Here is a 25,417-nt window from a genome sequence, read left to right on the forward strand (position 1 = left end):
TAAATTGAGAAACCTATCCAACCAAAAACATAGAGACCCAGAAAACCTGAGCCTACACCTTCACTATGGTGAATCACTAAAACAATACAGAAATACACTACGGAAAAAGAAAACAGCTCAATGTAATTGAAGAACCCATAGAATCTAACCACTTCTGAGAAAATTGGAACACACTAAACAAACAACCACATGAAGAGTTATCTGTCCAAACCAGAGATGTATTGATAAACAACTTCTCTAATCTTTTTTGCTCTATAACAAAGTACAAACAGCAAAAACATATACATGAACTCACTGGATTCTCTAATTACATTGAATGAACTACAGGACAAAATACAAACCCTCCAACCCAAAAAGGCCTGTGGTGTTGATGATATCCTACATGAAATGATAAAATATACAGACCACAAATTCCAATTGGCTATACTTAAACTCTTTAACATCTTCAGCATTTGGAACCAAGGACTGATAACCCTAATCCACAAAAGTGGAGACAAATTTGACCCCACTAACTACCGTGGGATATGCGTCAACAGCAACCTTGGGAAAAGCCTCTGCATTATCATTAACAGCAGACTTGTACATTTCCTCAGTGAAAACAATGTACTGAGCAAATGTCAAATTGGCTTATTACCAAATTACTGTACGACAGACCACGTATTCACCCTGAACACCCTAATTGACAAACAAACCAAAACAAAGGCAAAGGTCTTTTCATGCTTTGTTGACGTCAAAAAAGCTTTTGACTCAATTTGGCATGAGGGCCTGCTATACAAATAGATGGAAAACGGTTGGAAAACATGTAAAATCCATATAGACAAACAACAAGTGTGCGGTTAAAATTGGCAAAACACACACATTTCTTTCCACAGGGCCGTGGGGTGAGACAGGGATGCAGCTTAAGCCCCTCCCTCTTCAACATACATATCAACGAATTGGCGAGGGCACTAGAACAGTCTGCAGCACCAGACCTCATCCTACTAGAATCTGAAGTAAAATGTTTACTGTTTGCTGATGATCTGGTGCTTCTGTCCCCAACCAAGGAGAGCATAGAGCAGCACCTAGATCTTCTGCACAGATTCTGTCAGACCTTGGCCCTGACAGTAAATCTCAGTAAGACAAAAATAATGGTGTTCCAAAACAGGTCCAGTTGCCAGGACCACAAACACAAATTCCATCTAGACACCGTTTTCCAAGAGCACACAAAAAAACGATACATACCTTGGCCTAAACATCAGTACCACAGGTAATATCCACAAAGCTGTGAACGATCTGAGACAAGGCAAGAAGGGCCTTCTATGCCATCAAAAGGAGCATAACATTTGACATACCAATTAGGATCAGGCTAAAATACTAATCAGTTATTGCCCTTTATGGTTGTGAGGTCTGGGGTCAGTTCACCAACCAATAATTCACAAAATGGGAAAAACACCAAATTGAGGCTCTGCATGCAGAATCCTGCAAAAATATCCTTTGTGTACAACGCAAAACACCAAATAATGCATTCAGACCAGAATTAGGCCGATACCCACTAATTATCAAAATCCAGAAAAGTGCAGTTAAACTCTAAAACCATCTAAAAGGAATCGATTCCTGTCACGTCTGCTCCTGCTCCTCCTCTCCGACGTACGATGGACTCCATTACCTTCATCATTTCCTCCCCTTTATATGTCACTCTCCCATGTTCACTCAACAGTTGGTATTGTTCTTGTGTATAGGGGTACTGCCTTATGTTAGTGTTGTGTTTTGTTGTTTTATTAAAACGTTTCACCTGCACCTACGTCTGACTCCCCGCCCATCATTACAATTCCGAAACCTTCCATAACAAAGCCGTCACTTACAGAGAGATGAACCTGAAGAAGAGTCCCCTAAGAAACACAATTAGACCCAACCAAATCATGAGAAAACAAAAAGATTATTACTTGACACATTGGACAGAGCAAACTGAAAACAGAGCAAACTAGAATGCTATCTGGCCCTAAACAGAGAGTACACAGTGGCAGAATACTTGACCATTGTGACTGACCCAAAATGAAGGAAAGCTTTGACTATTGTTAGATTCTATTATTAGAGTAAGAACTCAACGGATACTCTGAAAGCTTAAGCCAAGTTTATTCTTCCAGAGGATCGAACAGCTGCATTGACCCTTTGGGAAGAATAAACTTGGTTTAAGCTCTCAGTGTCCGTTGAGTTCTTCCTCCTACAGATAACAATGAACTTCTGGTGTAGCACCAAATATTTCAATAGGATTCCTGATAATTAACCCTATCCCAAATTTAGGAGTTAGTCCCAAGAATCCATCACTATGTACAGACTCAGTGAACATAGCCTTGCTATTGAGAAAGGTCGGCATAGGCAGACCTGGCTCTCAAGAGTAGATAAAATGAGGTAGAAACTGAGCTGCACTTCCTAACCTCCTTCCAAATGTATGACCATATTAGAGACATACGTATATCCCTCAGATTAAACAGACCCACAAAGAATTCGAAAACAAATCCAATTTTGATAAACTCCCATATCTATTGGGTGAAATACCACAGTGTGCCATCACAGCAGCAAGATTTGTGACCTGTTGCCACAAGAAAAGGGCAACCAGTGAAGAACAAACACCACTGTAAATACAAACCATATCTATTTATTTTCCCTTTTGTACTTTAACTAATTGCATATCGCTAAAACACTATATAGACATAATATGGCATGTCTATTATTTTGGAACTTGTGTGAGTGTAATATTTACTGTTCACTTTTTTGTGGTTATTTCACTTTTGTTTATAATTTTCACTTGCTTTAGCGATGTAAACATGTGTTTCCCATGCCAATAAAGCCCCTTGAATTGAATTGAAAGGGAGAAAGAGATAAAGCGAGAGAGCGGGAGAAGAGAGAGAAAGAAAGAGGAGGGGGTGAGAGAGAGAGAGAAAGAGGAGGGGTGAGAGAGAGAGAGGGGGGGACAGAGAGAGAGAGAGGGAGAGAGAAAGAGAGGGGTGAGAGAGAGAGAGAGAGAGAGAGAGAGAGAGAGAGAGAGAGAGAGAGAGAGAGAAAGAGAGGGGGGGAGACAGAGAGAGAGAGAGAGAGGGAGAGAGAGAGAGAGACAGAGAGAGAAAGACAGTCAGGAATAGTAAACACACAGACAATACTAACGTGGGTGAGCCAGTAGTAGAGTCCTCTTCACTCTCCTCTGATGCATTGGTGTAGAACTGCAGCAACTCATCCTTCAGGTTCAACTCATGATGCAGCTGGGCCACCTGAGAACACACAGATCACTGAGCTGGTGATGCAGCACTAGCACTCAGTGTTGTTTACTGATATCAAAAACAAAATACCTATAACAGTGGATCTTTAAAAGTCACGTTTATACTACTGAAAAAATATAGCCAAAATGTATTTTAAAAAATTGACCAATGACACCTAACTTTGCAACATTGGCAAAAAACAGAGCTGGCTTTATGCATGAGGAACTAGTGCCCTTAACTCAGTTATTATAAATGCATGTGTGCGTACATGCACTTGTGTGCAGAATGACTACCTGTGACCCAATGTCTCTCTCACCTCCTCTGTGATGTGTCCCACTTGTACCTCCAGGTAGTCATTCTGCTCTGTGAGCGTTCTGTTCTTCTTGAGCAGTGATTGGCCGATCCGAGCAGCCAACTCCAGGTCCCTCTCTTTCTCCTCCAGCAGACGTGTGACAGCATCGATGTCATTGTAGGTCTTCGTCATCTGGCCCACTCTGTCTGCACATAGCACTGTGGATGGAGAGAGGAGCTAGAATACACACACAACTGACTTGACACACACTGTTTATAGAGAAGAGTAAGAACACATTGATCTCTGATTTTAACCAATAGCCATAACCTCAACATATCCTTAACCATACCCCTAACCCAAACCCTAAATTACACTAATTTACTTGCTAATCAATTCGAATGATATTGTCCATTTCATCCTTTACAGCATGGCCATCTAGTGAGAACCGGGCAATAGTGGTGCGCGGGTCAGCTGTTTGTTTACCCGCACCCACCCGCAATTGCTAATAATCAATCCGCAAGCACCCAACTATCAGAGACTATATGTGATAATGTGAAAATCTGATGCCCGATCCCGAGACTAACCTGCTAATACAGAACAGTCAGACACGTAAGAATTTGTTTTTTAAGAGGAGTGCAGGATTTTTGTTTGCCTAATTTAGATATAGTGCCTTCAGAAAATATTCACACCCCTTGACTTTTTCCTATTTTTGTTGTGTATTTTGTGTCACGGATCTACACACAATACCACATAATGTTAGTGGCATAATGTTTTTAGAAACGTTTACAAAAAATGAAAAGCTGAAATGTCTTCAGTCAATAAGTATTCAACCCCTTTGTTATGGCGTGCCTAATTAAGTTTAGGAATAAAGGTTTGCTTTAAAAGTTACATAATAAGTTGCATGGGCCTACAGTATTAAACACTGTGCAATAAAAAAACATGATTTTTTATAACTACCTCATCCCTGTACCCCACACATAATTATCTGTAAGGTCCCTCAGACGAGCAGCGAATTTCAAACACAGATTCAACCACAAAGACCAGGGAGGTTTTCCAATGCCTCGCAAAGAAGGGAATACTATTGGGGAACTGTGGGGGGGATCTTGGAGGGCTGGTGGCCTGGCGGTTGGGAGGTTGAGCCGGTGGCTGATGGGTCGCTGGTTCGGGAGTCTGTTAGACTAATGTCTAATGTGATGTAGATGTTGAGCGGCTTCATTGCAAGTAGATTGTATGTTTTAAATATTCAATAAAATCCATTCTTTAAAAGGACAGGCAACGTCCTCCGTGAAAACCTGGTTCATTCTGCTTTCCACCAGACACTGGGATATTAATTCACCTTTCAGCAGGACAATAACCTAAAACACAACGCCTAATCTACACTGGAGTTGCTTACCAAGTAGACAGTAAATGTTCCTGAGTAGTCGAGTAACAGTTTTGACTTAAATCTACTTGCAAATCTACGGCAAGACCTGAAAATGGTGATCAATGATCAACAACCAATTTGACAGAGCTTGAAGAATTTAGAAAATAATATTGGGCAAATGTTGCACAATCCAGATGTGGAAAGCTCTTAGAGACTTACCCAGAAACACTCACAGCTGTAATCACTGCCAAAGGTGATTCTAAAATGTATTGACTCAGTAGTGTGAATACTTCATTTTTAATAAATATGAAAACATTTCTACAAACATGTTTTCACTTTGTCATTATGGGGTCTTGTGTGTAGATTGGTGAGAAAAAAACAACAATGTAATCCATCTCGAATTCAGGCTGTAACACAACCAAATAGATCAAGGGGTATGAATACTTTCTGAAGGCTGTACATGTACGTTTCTGCTCATCATTTTTTGACTATTTGATAGTCAACTTGTCTATAATTAGATACATGCAGCTTCTCTTCTGTCATTATACGTTGCCCTAGAACACTAATAAACCCTTGCTCACCAGAACAATGTCAGAAATCAATAGAATTAATGCTTTAATGTAGCTGCCATGGGTAAAATGTTCTCTGTCATCTCTGCTTTTTTCGCAGAGCAAAGACGATTAGGGACCTGGGAGAAAAATTCAATAACAAAACAAAAAATTGAAAGATTCTCTGTGCAAAACCTCGAAATGACATCATGTTTGACCAGTTGTAAGGAAATAGAAAGCTGTGAAAACGACCCAACATGTTTCTGATAAGATTTCAGTTTGGATGTATATTTTATGTCATCATAATATCATATTTTATGATGCTGATAAAGAAGCCCCTCTACAGATGGCATCTATTTGCATTCACATTCTCTTAAGATGCTGAAAGAAATCAGATTTCTCCACTCATGTTCCCAGTCTAAATGTTGCATTTATTTGGTGTATAATTCTACTGAAAGAAATGCTTAATTCTACAGAGTTAATATTAAGACTATGTGAGAGGTTACAGACCTACATTCAGTGTCCAGATTTCAGTTTCCATTTAGCCCATCTGAACAGTAGGCTACAGTTCCCTTGATGTGACATAGGCCTATTTGAAGACCCCATCTTGTGACTGTCAAATATGTATTGCGCCTCACATTCATCACACATAACATAATCACCAAATCTTCCTCAAACAGGACTTTTCTGGCCCTCCCTTGTCTTTATTTTCAACTCTCCATTGTGCAGCTTTTCTCGTATTGAATTAAACTTAACACCACAGACACATTGTCCTTTTTGCCTCCATGGATCGACGTTAACTTCTTTTGCCCATTACCAAAAATATTTTCTGATTGCCGTGTAGGCTATTTTGCACATGTAAGCTTAGGCTTCAGCACTAATGCCAGATAGCCTAAAACAAGAAGAAAAAAAAACTCAAGGTGTAGCCTATATATATATTATTGCACAACAATGATACCTTTATGGATTTAAGGTATTGTTTTCTCTTTATTCAGACCGCCCGCAAGCCACCTGCCCTTCATCCACACAATATTTCATTACCCTAAACCTGCCCCAGATTATGTGTCAACCCGTGCATCACTACTGGGGTACACTTTTCCTGGAACACACTGAGGGTTCAGACAAGGGGACTATTTTCCATGCCGCACACGGCTGATGTGCTCAATAGGCCTGAAGCTGATATTGATCAGAACTATAATTATCAATTTAATTAGTAATGACCTAGAAACTCACTAAAACATAACATAGCCTCTTCTAAATCAACCATCTTTACAATAAACTTCTAACTAAATTACAGTTAAAGAGAGCTAGAGCATCCATAAAATGCAATGCTTCTTTAGCTTCCTCAACCTCCAATAGACAGACACTTCCTAAATCCTGATATTCTGTCATTAAACCAAGTACCAAAACAAAAACAAACATGAATCGAGACGCTGAGAAACTGAGACATATGATGCAAGGGAGTGTTTGTGAGCCTGAGGGTAGACAGGTCACACTGAACCAGCTCAACATCACACAGCTCCATCAGTTCCTCTTTAAACCTATTATAACACATTATTAAACATTATTATAAACTGGGTGGTTCGAGCCCTGAATGCTGATTGGCTGAAAGCTGTGGTATATCAGACCGTATACCACGGGTATGACAAAACATGTATTTTACTGTTCTCATTATGTTGGTAACCAGTTTATAATAGCAATAAGACACCTCAGGGGTTTGTGATATATGGCCAATATATCACGGCTAAGGGCTGTATCCAGGCACTAAGCGTTGCGTCATGCATAAGAATAGGCCTTAGCCGTGGTATATTGGCCATATACCACACCCCCTTGGGCCTCATTGCTTAATTATGCACATACTAACCTTTACTTCTCTGGAGCCACAACATGAGAGTCAACTATGAGTGGAAAACAAGCTACACTTAAACACATTACAGACAAATCTCAAATAGGAGCCTGAAGCACCATTCTCTCTACACAATACAGAACTAAATCCCTTAATGATAGGGTCTTACAATCTCTCTACAACAAACTGAAAAACAGGTTTACACTTAACACAACTCTCACCCTCTTTCTCTCTCTCTCAGAAAAACAAAGACACCCACAGACACCCACACACACACACACACACACACACACACACACACACACACACACACACACACACACACACACACACACACACACACACACACACACACACACACACACACACACACAGTGTTACCCTCAGTTCCCTCCTCATAGCACCAGTCCTCCAGCTCACATCCATCCCCTGTTATTCTCTCCATCCTCCTCATCCTTCTTTCCTCTCATTCCCTCCCTTTTCTCCTTTCCACAGTGACAGTACTTAGGTAAGAAAGTCACACACACTCTAGTGTACTGCTGAGTGAGAGCTGTAGCTGAGATAGCATCCTGATTGGAGGGGAGGAAGACAGAGGGAACCAATCCAAGAGATTGTAAAATCAGGGACAGACCCTCCTCCATTCCCAGTCACACCCACAGGCCATCTCAATAGAGTAAACACAAACACACACACACACACACACGTATTCCCTCTCTGTCCAAGGACAAAGAGCATCCATCCACCTATGTAATCACAGTTAAACTTCCATCAACACACACACACACACACACACACACACACACACACACACACACACACACACACACACACACACACACACACACACACACACACACACACACACACACACGCACACACCTCATCCCACAAGACCAAAACAAGGCTGAGAACGATTGATTGGACTTCCCCCTGGTGGTGTAGACCATGCCTGGGCAATTATTTCCCATGGAGGGCCACATTAGGATATATTTTTGCCATAGCAGGCCAGAATCATATTACAGGATTATACATCATGTGTATGACTGTGTTGACAGATATTGTAAATCTACTGTAAATCACATCCAGATATGCTACTTATTTTACTTTTTTAACATGCACAGAAATAAACCACATCCATGTTCTCCTTTTGGTAGGTATTTTCATTATTAAACATGCAATGAACTATACAGAGGGAAAAGAACAGTGTGCATTCAGCACCATGGACAGAACTCCTGTTAACGGGTATGCACAAAAGCACAAGAAAGAGAGACAACTCAACATTACATTTAAACATCTTAATCAGTGTGAGGAGAGAAGTCTCTGATGGGCATTGACTAGAGGAGTGAAGTCAGGTAGTTTCTGACGTCACTACGAACAGGACTGCTGAGAGGTGAGAGTCGGTAAGAGATGATCTGTGTCTTGACTTGTTATATTTCATCACTGAAAATGTCTGTTCACATACATAGGTTGACCCAAACAGTACAAACATCTTCTGAGCATGACTACAAATCTTTGGAAAGTTTTGTTCATCGAGAGATGCATGTGCCTACACCAGGCCAGGCCGTATGCGGCCAGCGACTGATCTCTGCACGGCCCGCTTAATCTTGCTCAGATCACATAATGCATGTCATTTTCCAACACTTTGAAATCTTCAAAACGACGAGAAAACTCACTGTTCAAAGCACGCAGCAGTGATGTATACTTCTCCCGCTGGTCATCTGATAGGAAACAGACTAGTAGTGTCGGAAGGTGGGAGAGATTGTTGTCATCTGATAGAGAACAGACTAGTAGTGTTGGAAGGTGAGTGGGATTGTTGTCATCTGATAGAGAACATACTAGTAGTGTCGGAAGGTGGGAGAGATTGTTGTCATCTGATAGGAAACAGACTAGTAGTGTCGGAAGGTGGGAGAGATTGTTGTCATCTGATAGAGAACAGACTAGTAGTGTCGGAAGGTGGGAGAGATTGTTGTCATCTGATAGAGAACAGACTAGTAGTGTCAGAAGGTGGGAGAGATTGTTGTCATCTGATTGAGAACAGACTAGTAGTGTCGGAAGGTGGGAGAGATTGTTGGCTTCTACTTGGCGGGTCAGTAGGAGTAATGTTCTCTTGAAGGCTTTGACAAGGCTGTACATCTGATGTACAAAAAGGCTTCCATTGTTGCTTGGAATTCAGTTAATTCATGAGGTCCATGATGTCCACGGTGAAGGCAAAATCAGCCAACCATTCTTTATTCTTTTTTCATTTGCAAAAACTCAGCAATCTCCGACTTCAGGTCCCACACCCTTTTAAGCACCTTCCCCAAACTCAGCCATCTCATGTTTGTGTGGTAGGGGAGATCCGCACCTTCCCCAAACTCAGCCATCTCATGTTTGTGTGGTAGGGGAGATCCGCACCTTCCCCAAACTCAGCCATCTCACATTTGTGTGGTGGGGAGATCTGCATGACCCGACTGTCTCTTCCAACAGTGAGACAAACTGCCTGTGGTTTAAAGATGTTGCTCTTATGAAGTTTACCACTTTAGTGACTGTGTCCACAACATGGCTCATTTTTAGAACACATTTACAGAGCACCTCCTGATGAATAATGCAATGCAGGAAATCATTTTCTGACCTGGGTTCAGCTCAGCTACTTGATCTTGTATCCTTTCAAAAGGTCAACGTTTTTTCCTGTCAAATTTGGGCACCCATCAGTGGTCACACTGGAAAACTTCCCAAAACACTGTCCCAGCTTTGCCACACACTTACTAACCTCCTCCAATAAATATTTCACTGTGGTTGTGCCCTTCATTGACTGCACTGAAGCAAGCTCCTCTGTAATTTCAAAGTCTGGGGTTTTGCCTCGCAAGAATATCAACAACTGTGCCGTGTCACGTGCATCACTGCTCTCATCCAGGGCCAAGGAGAAATAGGTGAAATCCTTGTCTTTCAACTGTTGTTCCATATTCTCTGCGATGTCCTCAACACGCCGTGTCACTGTTCGTCTTGATAGGGAAACATTTTCAAATAGCTCTTTCTTGTCGGGGCAAAGTATTGCTGCAGAGTCAATTAAAAAATGATTTAATGAAATCGCCCTGAGCGAATGGCTTGCTACATTTAGCAATTTTGTGGAACAGTGCATAGCTAGCTCTCGCAATTCGGCTGTTTGTTGAATGCAGTTTTGTGAAAAGTCCTTGCTGCTTTTACAACTGAGAAAGCAATTATTTCGATGCACTTGCCCTCTGCTCTGAAGACATATTCCTATAATTCTCTGCATGCTTCATCTGGATATGTCGGGACAAGTTGTAGTCTTTCAAGACAGCGATTGTCACATCCTGACCTTAGTTCCTTTTTTATGTCTCTATTTTAGTTTGGTCAGGGCGTGAGTTGGGGTGGGCATTCTATGTGTTCTATGTTTTTCTATTTCTGTGTTTGGCCTGGAATGGTTCCCAATCAGAGGCAGCTGTTTATCGTTGTCTCTGATTGAGAACCATACTTAGGCAGCCTGTTTTCCCACTATGATTTGTGGGTAGTTGTTTTCTGTGTCTGTGTTTTATCATACAGAACTGTTTCGGTTTTCATTTATTTCTCTTGTTCTTTTCTATTCAGTGTTCGGGTATATTTAATTAAAATATGGACACTTACCACGCTGCGCATTAGTCCGATCTTTCCTACTCCTCCTCAGAAGAGGAGGAAAACCGTTACAGCGATGCTCTCTTTGCACACTAAGCACACAGCTTTCCCTGATACCTCAATAAATACATATTTAGATGTCCACTCTTGCTGGAACACCCTACATTCATTGTCTACTTTCCTTTTACTTGAAATCTTTGACAAACTGCAATTTCTAGCTAGCTACTATTTGTAACTGTGATGTGTTTGTCAGCCTGTCAGTCACTGTCTCCTCGTGCAGTTGTTATTTATACATGCTTTCAAAATAAATGTCCCACAAGCGGTGGGAGTTAAATTAAATCATTACACAAAGGCGAGTATTCATTGGGCTTTTAATTTGAATAACTAATACGTTTTTCAAAACTTTACAATCGCAAATTCTTTATGTGATCTGAGCAAGATTCCGCGGGCCCCGAGCCGGCATTTGCCCAGGCCTGGTGTAGACCCATTTGATATCTCTTCAGGAATACATTATACACCAGGGATGGGAAACTGTGATGGGGGTGGAGCAATAACAAAAAACAGAACATATCAGGGGCTGCAGAGGCTCCTCGGTCTGCGTACCCACTACCATATCCCCACCTTGTGAGCAAAACATTTTAGCTAGCCCCCTAGTTACAGCGAAGAGAAAAATAAATAATTTAAAAGCTAATTTCCTGCAACTCTACACATCTTCCCATAGGGTGGAGGCACATTTTTGCAGATTTTATATGATAACTGAGGATCGGTGGGCCCCAGCAAGGTTGGTAATACGACCATGTTTAGATAGCTGGCCGCTAGACAAACTTGCCAATCTAAAAAATGTTAGCTGACATAGGCTAATTAAGTTACTGCTGATGCACAACTAAATTTCGAAATTGCACCTTGTGTATTCTATTATTCTAACTCTCAACAGTAAGTTGAGACCCCGACTGAGTTCCAAAATAAATAAATAAATACATTATTACTATTATTATTATTATAAAAAAAACATTGAATTGGTCCGCCGGTCTACAAAAGGGCCAGCCAGTTGCCCATCTTCAACACTGACGGGTTTTACACTCAACAGCTTCCTGTGTGTATCAAGAATTGTCCATCTGTCGCCCTCCTCTTGCCACCGCTGGAAGTTCGTCGCGCGGCCCATCTTGCGGTCCCTTTAGTAGCTGGATACCAACAACCGAGCCAGGTTGCCAAGAACTCAACTTATACAACGCTCTCTATAGAACTACTAAAGGAAAGTCACACAGCGTGTGAGTGTGACTACAGTTGTTGGCCAGTACATGCTGTAACTGTATGTTTTGTATTCCCCATGACTACAGACACTGGGGACACGCCCGACACAGCTCTGAGAGACTACACCAAACGCTAACACACAGCCGGACCGGTGCGCACCAAGAAACAACCGGCGACCTGCCACTGACAACCGACCCAGCCATCACCCTCCCCCCTGCAATTCTCTCTTGCTCTTCACATTCAACAAGAGTCAGACAACAACACAGTTACGCGAGGCACTGGTGGGTGGTGTCCACAGCCATGGACGGAGCATATAAGTCCCCAGCGCCGCCGGGAAATGTTTGTTCCCTTGGACTGTTGGCCTTCAACAGTGAAAACGCCATTGAATCTGCTGGGGACTGGCATGCTATTAAGTGTATAATCTGCAACATGTTCATAGTTGTCACGGGGAAAGGTTCGATGGATACCTTCATTTGTAAAGAAAGGATTATTACTCTTCATGAAGAAATAAAACATTTGACAAAGTGCCTTGAACTGAATAAGAATTCCATGAGACCATCTGCATCTTTAAATGCTTGTATTATAATCATTTTGGTCCCTCAACCCAGCCTTATAAGGCTGCGTTGAGACATTGTGTCGCTGAGTTCATGCTTCGCCAAATGTACAGTTGTGGACTTTCAGACTTTCAGCACGCTTATAGGGAAGGACATTCAACAAGCACAGCACTTACACAAATGTCTGATGATTGGCTGAGAGAAATTGATGCTAAAAAAATTGTTGGGGCTGTTATGTTAGACTTCAGTGCGACGATTGACATTATCGATCATAGTCTGTTGCTGGAAAACGTATGTGTTATGGCATTACACCCCCTGCTATACTGTGGATGAAGAGTTACCTGTCTAACAGAACACATAGGGTGTTCTTTAATGGAAGCCTCTCCAACGAAATCCAGATAGAATCAGGAATTCCCCAGGGCAGCTGTCTTGGCCCCTTACTTTTTTCAATCTTTACTAATGACATTCCACTGGCTTTGATTAAAGGCAGTGTAGTATGTCTATGCGGATGACTCAACACTATACACGTCAGCTACCACAGCGACTGAAATGACTACAACACTTAACAAAGAGCTGCAGTTAGTTACAGAATGGGTGGCAAGGAATAAGTTAGTCGTAAATATTTCCAAAACTAAAAGCATTGTATTTGGGACAAATCATTCACTAAACCCTAAACCAACTAAAACTTGAATAATGTGGTAATTGAGCAAGTTGAGGTGACTAAACTGCCTGGTGTAACCCTGGATTGTAAACTGTCATGGTCAAAACATATTGATACAACAGTAGCTAGGATGGGAAGAAGTCTGTCCATAATAAAGTGCTGTTCTGCATTCTTAAAAGCACTATCAACAAGGCAGGTCCTACAGGCCATAGTTTTGTCGCACATGGACTACTGTTCATTCGTGTGGTCAAGTGGAACAAAGAGGGACTTAGGAAAATTGCAATTGGCTCAGAAAATTGGCTCAGAAAAAGAGCTAACATTAATAACATGCATCTCAATCTCTCCTGGCTCAAAGTGGAGGAGAGATTGACTATATCACTACTTGCATTTGTGAGAGGTATTGACATGTTGAATGCACCCAAGCTGTCTGTTTTAACTACTGGCACACAGATCGGACACCCATGCATACCACACAAGACATGCCACCAGAGGTCTCTTCACAGTCCCCAAGTCCAGAACAGACTATGGGAGGCACACAGTACTACATAGAGCCATGACTACATAGAACTCTACTCCACATGTAAGAATATTTTAAGATAATCCACAACGCAGAGGACTAGAGGTCAATAGGGAATTAACAATCAATGGAAATAGTTGTTTTCCAGTTCAACATCTGGTTAGAATCTGTGTAGGGGCTTCAGTCCTGGACTCATAGCTACATGTGGCAAGATCTCATTGGTCTGAATAGTCTATACATTGAGCCTGAAACAGGACACTTGTTATTTGGCCATTGGCCCAATTTTACTGCAAGGAATTCTAATTGATCAACAACAGGCTAGGGTTGGGGGCTATAAATTACATCCTGTCACTTTGTTCTGTGGAGAATCACTGAGGACAGGGAAGAATGAACATCTACTTCTCAGAATAACAGCTATGATCCGTTCCCTTTGAATAAGCCTATTTTTCTCCCCCTGATTTGCTTCGGGGTCTGTGTTAACAATAACATCAACTGCTAACACACATCAACTAACTCATGCAAGCAGTAAAATTAGATTAAAAAAACAGATAAAAATGCACCTCATGGAACAGCGGGGACTGTGAAGCAACACAAACATCGGCACAGACATATGCATACAAACACACAATAGCATACGCACTATACACACACGTACACATGGATTTTGGGTTGTGGATATGTGGTAGTAGAGTAGGGGCCTGAGGGAACACACTTAATATGTTGTGAAATCTGTTATGCAAAACTGAAAGCGCGAACCACCGCATTTAACCATGGCAAGGTGGCAGATGCACAATTGAGAGCCTCCTGTCGGGCTGTATCACTGCCTGGTATGGCAACTGCACCTCCCGCAACCACAGGGCTCTCCAAAGGGTGGTGCGGTCTGCCCAACCCATCCCGGGGGCAAACTACCTGCCCTCCAGGACATCAACCACCCGAGCCACGGCCTATACATTATACATTATACATTATACACACAGAGATCTAATATACTTGCTGAGTTATGTAACAGAGAAGATCTAGAACCTGTGTGGAAACTGCCTGGCATCTCTCCAAGCATTAGAACAGCAAAACCCCTACACTATACTGCACACTTAACTGCCCTCACACACAAACACTTACAGAAGTATTTGAGCGTCTCCTCGATCTGTTCTGTGGTCAGGTCGATGCGTGCGTCTGGTGACAGTAGCGGTGTGTGTAGCCAGTCGTCATGGTCGTAACCGAAGACGGTGTCGGCACGTAACCGATACACCGGCAGCTGCTCCTCCAACAGACTGATGATCTCAACTTCCGGCAGGTCAGCAGTGTTACACACATCTGAGGGGGGTCAAATATGTACACATATTTATGAATGAGAAAAGTATCACAGCCAGAAACAGGAGACACATCACATCCTATAACTATTTTCTCATTCTTGTTAGTAGATGCACACACACATTTATACGCACTCACACAGACTTACAAACGCACTCACACACACACACCTACCAGTGAGGGTCTCAGCGTCCCTGCATGGTGGTGGTGGGGTGGGTGGCTCAGGCAGGCTCACATACTGCTCCTCCTCTCGGCTGGCCGGGCCGGGCTCTGGCTCTGGGTCCGGGGGCAGGGCGGGGGCTGGGGAGGCCAGCGTGGCTCACCTCTCACTGGGGGAGAGAATGGAGGGCCATGTGCCTACAGACCTGGAGTTCTATCTGGGTTACCAGGTACCTGCGGAGGAAGGAGAGGTGCAGAGGTCTAAACCTGAGAAAGAGAGAGGGGAAGAGCGAGAGGGGGCTGAGAGAGAGAGAGAGAGAGAGAGAGAGAGAGAGAGAGAGAGAGAGGGGGGTTGGAAAGAGAAAGTGAAAGGGTGAAGAAGAGAGATTAGATAAATGTTGGGGAAAGAGACAGACAGAAGACACTTTATAAATCAGTAGACCACTAGAACATTCTGACAGTGCACTTGGCCTCCTGCCAACCAAACATGCAATGGACAGAGCATGGGCACATAGCAACTCACAACTACTAACTACTGCAGTGACACTGCTTCTACTCTGGATACTATTTACTTCAAAAAAATGTTTTTAAATATATTTATTTTTTCATTTTTACCCCCTTTTTCTCCCCAATTTCGTGGTATTCAATTGTTAGTAGTTATGGTGGGCTCGGGAGAGACAAAGGTCGAAAGCCATGCGTCCTCCGAAACACAACCCAACCAAGCCGCACTGCTTCTTAACACAGCGAGCATCCAACCCGGAAGCCAGCCGCACCAATGCGTCGGAGGAAACACCGTGCACGTAGCGACCCGCCACTGGAGTCGCTAGTGCGCGATGAGACAAGGATATCCCTACCGGCCAAACCCTCCCTAACCCGGACGACGTTAGGCCAATTGCCTGGGCTCGAACCCAGAGTGCGATGCAGTGCCTTAGACCACTGCGCGACCCGGGAGGCCCCCTATTTACTTCTATTTGTACTTTCATACGTGAGGAGTTGGCAAGACAGCACAAACAGATCTAGGACCAGGTTAGTACAGTACTTTGCTGATGTACTAGAATATCCATGTCTGCCTACCACTCTATTTTAGACTGCAGATGGAGAGAGTAGAGAGGTGAGCAGAGGTTTCATCTGAACAGCTGGCTGCAGTCACACCACACACACCACACACAGTTACACACAGTTACACACAGTTACACACAGTCACACCACACACACACACACACACACACACCTCGAAGCATCTAACATTCTCATTAAAAACTACATCACATTCCTCAAGTCATATCATTCAACTAACTAACAATCAATCAATTCAGAAGTCAATCACTCAGTATATTTCAAACAATGTCATTCCAAACATGTTACATTTCCTCTATTAATCACTGGTTCCTATTTCCTCTAGGTTATATATGTTCTAATGTAATTAATGCAGCAGCTGGCAGAGGGGTTGTCACCATAAAGTCTCTGTAATGTTTTTACTATACAAGGCTCTGTAATGTGGTTATTATTTGTATTTATTTCACCTTTATTTAACCAGGTAGGCTAGTTGAGAACAAGTTCTCATTTGAAACTGTGACCTGGCCAAGATAAAGCATAGCAATTCGACACATATAACAACACAGAGTTACAAATGGAATAAACAAAACATACAGTCAATAATACAGTAGAAAAAAGAAAACAAAAAAGTCTATATACGATGTGAGCAAATGAGGTAAGATAAGGGGGTTTAGGCAATAAATAGGCCATGGTGGTGAAGTAATTATAATATAGCAATTAAACACTGGAATGGTAGATGTGCAGAAGATGAATGTGCAAGAAGAGATACTGGGGTGCAGAGGAGCAAGATAAATAAATAAATACAGTATGGGGATGAGGTAGATAGATGGGCTGTTTACAGATGGGCTATGTACAGGTGCAGTGATCTGTGAGCTGTTCTGACAGCTGGTGCTTAAAGCTAGTGAGGGAGATATGAGTCTCCAGCTTCAGTGATATTTGCATTTCGTTCCAGTCATTGGCAGCAGAGAACTGGAAGGAATTGGCTTTGGGGGTGACCAGTGAGATATACCTTCTGGAGTGCGTGCTACGAGTGGGTGCTGCTATGGTGACCAGTGATCTGAGATAAGGCGGGGCTTTACCTAGCAGAGACTTGTAGATAACCTGTAGCCAGTGGGTTGGGCGATGAGTATGAAGCGAGGGCCAACCAACGAGAGCGTACAGGTCGCAGTGGTGCGTAGTGTATGGGCTTTGGTGACAAAACGGATGGCACTGTGATAGACTGCATCCAATTTGTTGAGTAGAGTGTTGGAGGCTATTTTATAGATGACATCGCCGAAGTCGAGGATCGGTAGGATGGTCAGTTTTACGAGGGTATGTTTGGCAGCATGAGTGAAGGATGCTTTGTTGCGATATAGGAAGCCGATTTTAGATGTAATTTTGGATTGGAGATGCTTGATTTGAGTCTGGAAGGAGAGTTTACAGTCTAACCAGACACCTATGTATTTGTAGTTGTCCACGTATTCTAAGTCAGAGCCGTCCAGAGTAGGGATGCTGGATGGGCAGGCAGTGATCGATTGAATAGCATGCATTTAGTTTTACTTGCATTTAAGAGCAGTTGGGGGCCACGGAAGGAGAGTTGTATGGCATTGAAGCCCATCTGGAGGTTAGTTAAAACAGTGTCCAAAGAGGGGCCAGAAGTATACAGAATGGTGTCGACTGCGTAGAGGTGGATCAGAGAATCATCAGCAGCAAGAACGACATCATTGATGTATACAGAGAAGAGAGTCGGCCCGAGAATTGAACCCTGTGGCACCCCCATAGAGACTGCCAGAGGTCCGGACAACAGGCCCTCCGATTTGACACACTGAACTCTATCAGAGAAGTAGTTGGTAAACCAGGTGAGGCAATAATTTGAGAAACCAAGGCTGTCAAGTCTGCCAATAAGAATGTGGTGATTGACAGAGTCGAAAGCGTTGGCCAGGTCGATGAATACGGCTGCACAGTAATGTATCTTATCGATGGAGGTTATGATGACGTTTAGGACCTTGAGAGTGGCTGAGGTGCACCCATGACCAGCTCTGAAACCAGATTGCATAGCGGATAAGGTACGGTGGGATTCAAAATGGTCGGAAATCTGTTTGTTAACTTGGCTTTTGAGGACCTTAGAAAGACAGGGTAGGATAGATATAGGTCTGTAACAGTTTGGGTCTAGAGTGTCACCCCCTTTGAAGAGGGGGATGACCGCGGTAGCTTTCCAATCTCTCGGAATCTCAGACGATGCGAAAGAGAGGTTGAACAAGCTAGTAATAGAGGTTGCAACAATTTCGGCAGATAATTTTAGAAAGAGAGGGTCCAGATTGTCTAGCCCGGCTGATTTGTAGGGGTCCAGATTTTGCAGCTCTTTCAGAACATCAGCTATCTGGACATGGGTGAAGGAGAAATGGTGGGGGCTTTGGCGGGTTGCTGTGGAGGGTGCCGGGCAGTTGACCGGCTCTGTAATGTTGTTACTATAAAGGCTCTCTAATGTTGTTACTATAAAGGCTCTTAAATGTTGCCATTATAAAGGGCTCTGTGATGATGTTACCATAAAGCCTCTGCAATGTTGTTACTATACACGGCGCTGTAATGTTGTTACTTACAATAATGGCACTGCATTGTTGTTACTTACTATAAAGGGCTCTGTGATGATGTCACTGTAAAAGGCTCTGTTACGTTGTTACATAAATTCTCTGTAATGTTGTTACATAAAGGCTCTGTAATGTTGTTACATAAATTCTCTGTAATGCTGTTACTATAAAGTCTCTGTAATGTTGTTACTTACTATAAAGGCTCTGTAATGTTGTTACTTACTATAAAGGTTCTGTAATGTTGTTACTTACTATAAAGGCTCTCTAATGTTGTTACTATAAAGTCTATGTAATAATGTTACCATAAAGTCTCAGTAATGTTGTGACATAAAGGCTCTGTTATGTTGTTACTTACTATAAAGGGTCTCTAATGTTGTTCCTATAAAGTCGATGTAATAATGTTATTATAAAGGGCTGTGTAATGTTGTGACATAAAGGCTCTATAATGTTGATACTATAAAGGGCTCCGTAATGTTGTTACTATAAAGTCTCTAATGTTGTTACTATAAAGTCTCTGTAATGTTGTTACTATGAAGGCTCTGTAATGTTGTTACTATAAAGTCTCTGTAATGTTGTCACCATATATTCTCTGTAATGTTGTTATTATAAAGTCTCTGTAATGTTGTTACTATAAAGGACTCTGTAATAATGTTACTATAAAGTCTCTGTGATGTTGTTACTATAAAGGACTCTGTAATGTTGTTACTATAAATTCTCTGTAATGTTGTTACTATAAAGTCTCTGTAATGTTGTTACTATAAAGTCAATTAAATAATGTTACTATAAAGGCTCTGTAATGTTGAGACTAAAGGGCTCTGTAATATTGAGACTATAAAGGCTCTATAATGTTGAGACTATAAAGGCTCTGTAATGTTGTTACCATAAAGGACTCTGTAATAATGTTACTATAAAGTCTCTGTAATAATGTTACCATAAAGTGTCTGTAATAATGTTACTATAAAGTCTATGTAATGTTGTTACTATAAAGGCTCTGTAATGTTGAGACTATAAAGGACTCTGTAATAATGTTACCATAAAGTCTCTGTAATGTTGTTACTATAAAGTCTCTGTAATGTTGTTACTATAAAGGACTCTATAATAATGTTACCATAAAGTCTCTGTAATGTTATTACTATAAAGGGCTTTGTAATGTTGTTACTATAAAGGCTCTGTAATGTTGTTACTTACTATAAAGGCTCTGTAATGTTGTTACATAAAGGCTCTGTAATGTTGTTACTATAAAGTCTCTGTAATGTTGGTACTATGAAGGCTCTGGAATGTTGTGAGTATAAAGGTCTCTGTAATGTTGTTACTTACTATAAAGGGCTCTGTAATGTTGTTACTATAAAGGCTCCGTAACATTGTTACATAAAGTCTCTGTAATGTTGTTACTATAAAGGACTCGGTAATGTTGTTACTATAAAGGACTCTGTAATAATGTTACCATAAAGTCTCTGTAATGTTGTTACTATAAAGGCTCTGTAATGTTGTTACTTACTATAAAGGCTCTGTAATGTTGTTACTTACTATAAAGGCTCTGTAATGTTGTTACTTACTATAAAGGCTCTCTAATGTTGTTACTATAAAGTCTATGTAATAATGTTATTATAAAGGGCTCTGTAATGTTGTGACATAAAGGTACGGTAATGTTGTTACCATAAAGTCTATGTAATGTTGTTACCATAAAGTCTATGTAATGTTGTTACTATAAAGGCTCTGCAATGTTGTTACTATGAAGGTCTCCCGTAATGTTGTTACTATAAAGTCTCTGTAATGTTGTTACTATAAAGTCTCTGTAATGTTGTTACTATAAAGGCTCTGTAATGTTGTTACTATAAAGGCTCTGTAATGTTGTTACTATAAAGGACTCTGTAATAATGTTACTATAAAGGCTCTGTAATAATGTTACTATAAAGGCTCTGTGGTGCTCCTATATTATAAAGGCTGACGCATAGAGACACTGCAACCTTGGGATGTCTCTCTCTCTATGCAGTAAACCTATACACTACAGGTAGATCCTGCAGTCACATTACAGCTTACAGCATTGTTCAAACACACACGTGCACAAGAACTCAAGCATAAACAAACGCACACACCACAATACTAACGTATGGTATGAATGTGTCTGTAATTTCCCTGGTAATAGCCATGTCCATGTTTATGTAAGCTGATGTGAGCTTGGGCAGGGGGATAAATATGAAAAATGCTTTGGGCCAAGCTAAGGAGAGATGGAGGAATAAAGAGATGGAGAGAGGGGGGATTACAAGTCACACATTTTATCACACTCTCACTGACCCTGTCTCCCCTGATTTACTGACACTCAATCTGCCCTACAGGTTTTTGTTCTCCATATTGTTAGTAATGATAGACCAACCTATCTAATCCTTTGAACGTTTAATGGATCCAGTTCCCTAGGGGTAGGAGCAAGGAGTTCAAGTGGCATTGGTCAGAAAAGCTTCTCGAATCACTGCTCTGTAATCAGTCAATTCTCTCCACTAGAGAATTAATCGGCTGACCCTACGACTGTTCCATAAACCCACAGGCATCAGCAGGATGGGACATAGTGTTCAGGTAGAAATAACTAGTATAGAACACACATGATCGTTCTCTGTCATGTAAAATTTATTGTAGCAGTTCTACCGCATACATCTCTGTCTACATCATTGATCCACAAAAGGCCGCTCCATAGGCCAACATTTACCTCATATACTATCCACTGCCTATTATAAACCCGCTATGATTTACATCCCGCTTTACATCCGCACTGTACCCACGCTGGGTGTGGCCACTGCCCGGATACATCATGACGTTACGTGCGCGGATGCAGTGTGCTCTCTCCCCTCTCATTGCATAAACAAAGACAACGATGTGTAGGTGACATGTTATCACAAAAACCCAGTTGACAACCAAAATACAACGTCTCTTAGAATACCTTAACCGTTATTGTACCCCGCAATGCCACGTTGTACGTTGTTAGTAAACAAAGATGCTTCGTTAGGAAGTATAAAAACGCTTACTCACGCACAATGAGGATTCAAGAAATCCAGTCGATTATAGCCGATTTCCCCTCGTATATCAAGATCAACCGGGTGGGGAACTATTGTAGTAAATGTGGAATGTGGGATTTTATTATATGTGCTGCAAGGGAACGCGGTAAAATCCCGGGTACGGTGTGGAGAAGAAGCGTAAAACGGTAACGTCAAACACTGGAACTTTCCCTACCGGAAAAACGGCCGTTATGTCAGTTGATCAAGATGATGGGATATGTCTGTGGAGTTAAGGTCATCTCAGATTTACTCGTTTCTTCTATTTCCGTTCGTTTTCCTATGCCAATAGCCATCTCTCTCTATCTCTCTTTCCCTCTCTCTTGCTCTCCGTCCAGCTCTTACCGAAAAACACCGACCGCACTGTACCGACTGTGACGTCACGAACGTCCACAGCTGCTGCAGGATGATAAATGTATATTAAAGCCTATCGTTTAAATAAGCAGAAATACTACCACCTTGTTATCAAATTAGTACTACCACTATGAACAAAAATCGTATACATGGTTATGGACGGATAAAATGTAAAAAAACGAGGCTAACTCTGGCTTTTGAAAAGAAAAGAAAATGATATCATAAAATGAGCTTGGATGTTTAATATGAGTTCGAAATAGTCCATTTTGAAATAGCCCACATTCTGTTTGCAATGAGTGAATGTTGAGGGAAAATAGACAAATGCCTAAAGGATTGTAGATAGCCCAAGCATGCTTCATGAAAATCTAAGTCCTCATTTTGGCAATATCCTATGTCCTATGCCACAGTCGCAAATAGGCCAAACTGATTTTCAACCCACTGACAGGCACATGACGTGCCCACTGGTACACTCTTCTAACTGACTAAGCTGTGTGTGTGTTTTATTTAATGTAACCAAGGTATTTTAATAGGTAAATTGACTGAAAACGTATTCTCATTTAAAGCAACGAACTGGGGGATAGTTACAAGGGAGAGGAATGAGCCATTTGGAAACTGGGGATGATTAGGTGGCCGTGATGGTATTAGTGCCAGTTTAGGAATTTAGCCAGGACACCAGGGTTAACACCCCTACTCTTACAATAAGTGCCATGGGATCTTTAGTGACCACAGAGAGCCAGGACACTCATTTAACATCCCATGAAAGACAGCACCTTACACAGGGCAATGTCCCAATCACTGCCCTGGGGTAAAAAAAAAAATAGAGCAGATGAAAGAGTGCCTCCTACAAGCCCTCCAACACCACTTCCAGCAGCATCTGGTCTCCCATCCAGGGACCGACCAGGACCAACCCTGCTTAGCTTCAGAGGAAAGCCAGCAGTGGGATGTAGGGTGGTATGCTGCTGCTGCTGCTGTTGGTCCATGTGCGTGTGAGTGTGTGTGTGCGTGCGTGTGTGTGTGTTTGATGAACTGTGAGTTGGGGACACAGAGGCCCCATTGTCTCTAGGGAAAAATTAACAGCTATTGGCTGAGTTTCAATCCAGAACGTTGATCCCTCCCCTCTGCCCTCGTTTCCTGTCCTTCACAACAGCTGAGATAACAGTGTGTCCCAATAGTCGGAAGTGGTTTCCTTTCCCCATCTCTCCTTCATCTGAACTCAATTTAACATCTTATCTGGAGAATGGTACACTTTGGAGGGCAGTGTCCCCATCACTGTTCAGGGGCCTTGGAGTCTCCACTTTCAGCAGGACCTGGTCTCCCAGTCTTATCCAAGGATTGACTAGGACCACTCTGCTTAGCTTCATAGGCATCCCTGTATACATAGTAGTATTCATGGCTACTATGTTGATGACTCTATCTTGACCTCTGATTGGCTAGGTGGTTTCCACCATATTGTTAGAATCCATTCCGTTTTGGGATTGTTTTGGGTCTTGGCTTATGTGTGGTTTTTTGGACTACATCAAGGATCAAGTCCCCGTCTTAAGAGAAAGGAGGATCCTGCAGTACCACATGTGAACACAGAGCGTCAGTATAGCGCCACTGTCGAGGCTTTCACAGAGGAGCGGTTTTCCTGAATGTGACACCAACGTCCATCATGAGTGCAGTGTGCGGACTTTGGCAACAGAGTGAAAGGCCCGATAGTTCTAATGTAAAGTAGCCTAAACAAAGAAGCTAATAATAACAGCGAATCAGCACAACTGAAGCGGAAAGAGGCAGAATCAGAATTACAAGTTCACCACTAAATTTAGCACCACCAAACAGTGGACGGTCACAGGTGCAGCATCTAGGGCTGCGTTTAGACAGGCAACCCAATTCTTATCTTTATGTCACTAATTTATATTTTGACCAATTACATAAGATATTTTCACATCTGATCTTTTTCAAGCTGATCTGATCGTTCAAAAGACCAAATAGTTTAAAAAATATCAGGATTGGGCTGCCTGTCTAAACGCAGCCTATTAGGCCTAGGCCTATACTCTCGATTGTTAGCATATTTATTTCCTAACAAATAGTAAATTAAGTGAAATTAAAGAAGACAGACTAGACTACATCCAAACACAAACAAACCACTCGGATGATGATAAATAAATCATGCTCCAGCGGTCATTGTTCAGAGACTACCTATCTATAAAGTGCGCGTTCATGTCTCTCCGCGCTCTGCTATTGTTCCGCTCGCGCGGTTTCCCTTGGTTCAACAGTTTTGTAGCAACAACACCAACCCCAACCCCCACCTCCACAAAAACACGGTGTTTATAACATCCACCTTCGGGGACGCGCACTGGACACTGGCTTTCACTGATGTATATTATTTTGCTGGACAATGTTCTGCGTAATTTGTGCGTTTGGTTGACTGTTTATCTGATTTCCAGTTGACTTATGATTTGAGGTGCATGTCAATACAGAAGATTGTTGTGCCGTTCTGGGTTTCGGAAGGGCTTGTTCAGAGGGACTCTGCCCGAAGCGCGATTCTGACGATTTATTTTATTGACGATTTTCTGAGAGAAGGCTTTGATTGTAATATACAACTGTGCACACTTGGATGTGAGAAACTATTATGTATAGTTGTCTACCATATGCATTGTAAGGGAAGGGAAGATAGTCTACTGCAACTGATTTTCGACAGAGGAGGAGGAGGTGGGGTGGATTGTTAGATAAGAGGGATTTTTAAGAGGGGTTTTGTAACGGGCTCAGCCAGGACATGTGAGAAGAACAAAACTATGCCCCTCACTGACGGAGGAGAGCGGACAACGGACATACGCACCTGTCTGTCCACTGTCACTCCGTGGCACATGGTGGTGTGTTTTTGTCTGGTCTTCTCTCTAGGAGACATATGATTTACAGCCTTTTGCTGGCTATAGTGATTCGGTTTATTTTTGTCCAACCTATAGCCTAGGATACAATAGGAGATACTTGGACCCAAATATATTCAATTTTTAAATGTGTATCTATTCAGATCACTTTAGTCTCAGATAAAATCTATTTTGCAAACGAGACT

General features: G+C 42.0%; 1 protein-coding gene across 5 annotated transcripts in view; it reads right to left on the minus strand.

Moving 5' to 3' along the window:
* Positions 1 to 22,358, minus strand: part of LOC139373632 (trafficking kinesin-binding protein 1-like) — a 49,377-nt gene extending 27,019 nt beyond the window's left edge. For 2 of the 5 annotated variants that reach the window (XM_071114360.1, XM_071114357.1), the window contains exons 1-5: positions 21,989 to 22,358; positions 15,360 to 15,644; positions 14,994 to 15,188; positions 3,550 to 3,743; positions 3,142 to 3,245 (exon numbers count right to left, since the gene is read on the minus strand). In XM_071114360.1, coding sequence (XP_070970461.1) covers positions 3,142 to 3,245; positions 3,550 to 3,717 — 272 coding nt within the window. In that variant the 5' untranslated portion in view covers positions 3,718 to 3,743; positions 14,994 to 15,188; positions 15,360 to 15,644; positions 21,989 to 22,358. Of the gene's footprint in view, positions 1 to 3,141; positions 3,246 to 3,549; positions 3,744 to 7,663; positions 7,728 to 14,993; positions 15,189 to 15,359; positions 15,645 to 21,984 lie in introns of those variants that run through there. The other 3 variants (XM_071114359.1, XM_071114358.1, XM_071114356.1) reach the window with 3 other exon arrangements.
* Positions 22,359 to 25,417: the final 3,059 nt, after the last annotated feature.

Source organism: Oncorhynchus clarkii, chromosome 18, assembly GCF_045791955.1.
Source record: "Oncorhynchus clarkii lewisi isolate Uvic-CL-2024 chromosome 18, UVic_Ocla_1.0, whole genome shotgun sequence".
In the NCBI taxonomy this organism is placed as follows: domain Eukaryota; kingdom Metazoa; phylum Chordata; class Actinopteri; order Salmoniformes; family Salmonidae; genus Oncorhynchus; species Oncorhynchus clarkii.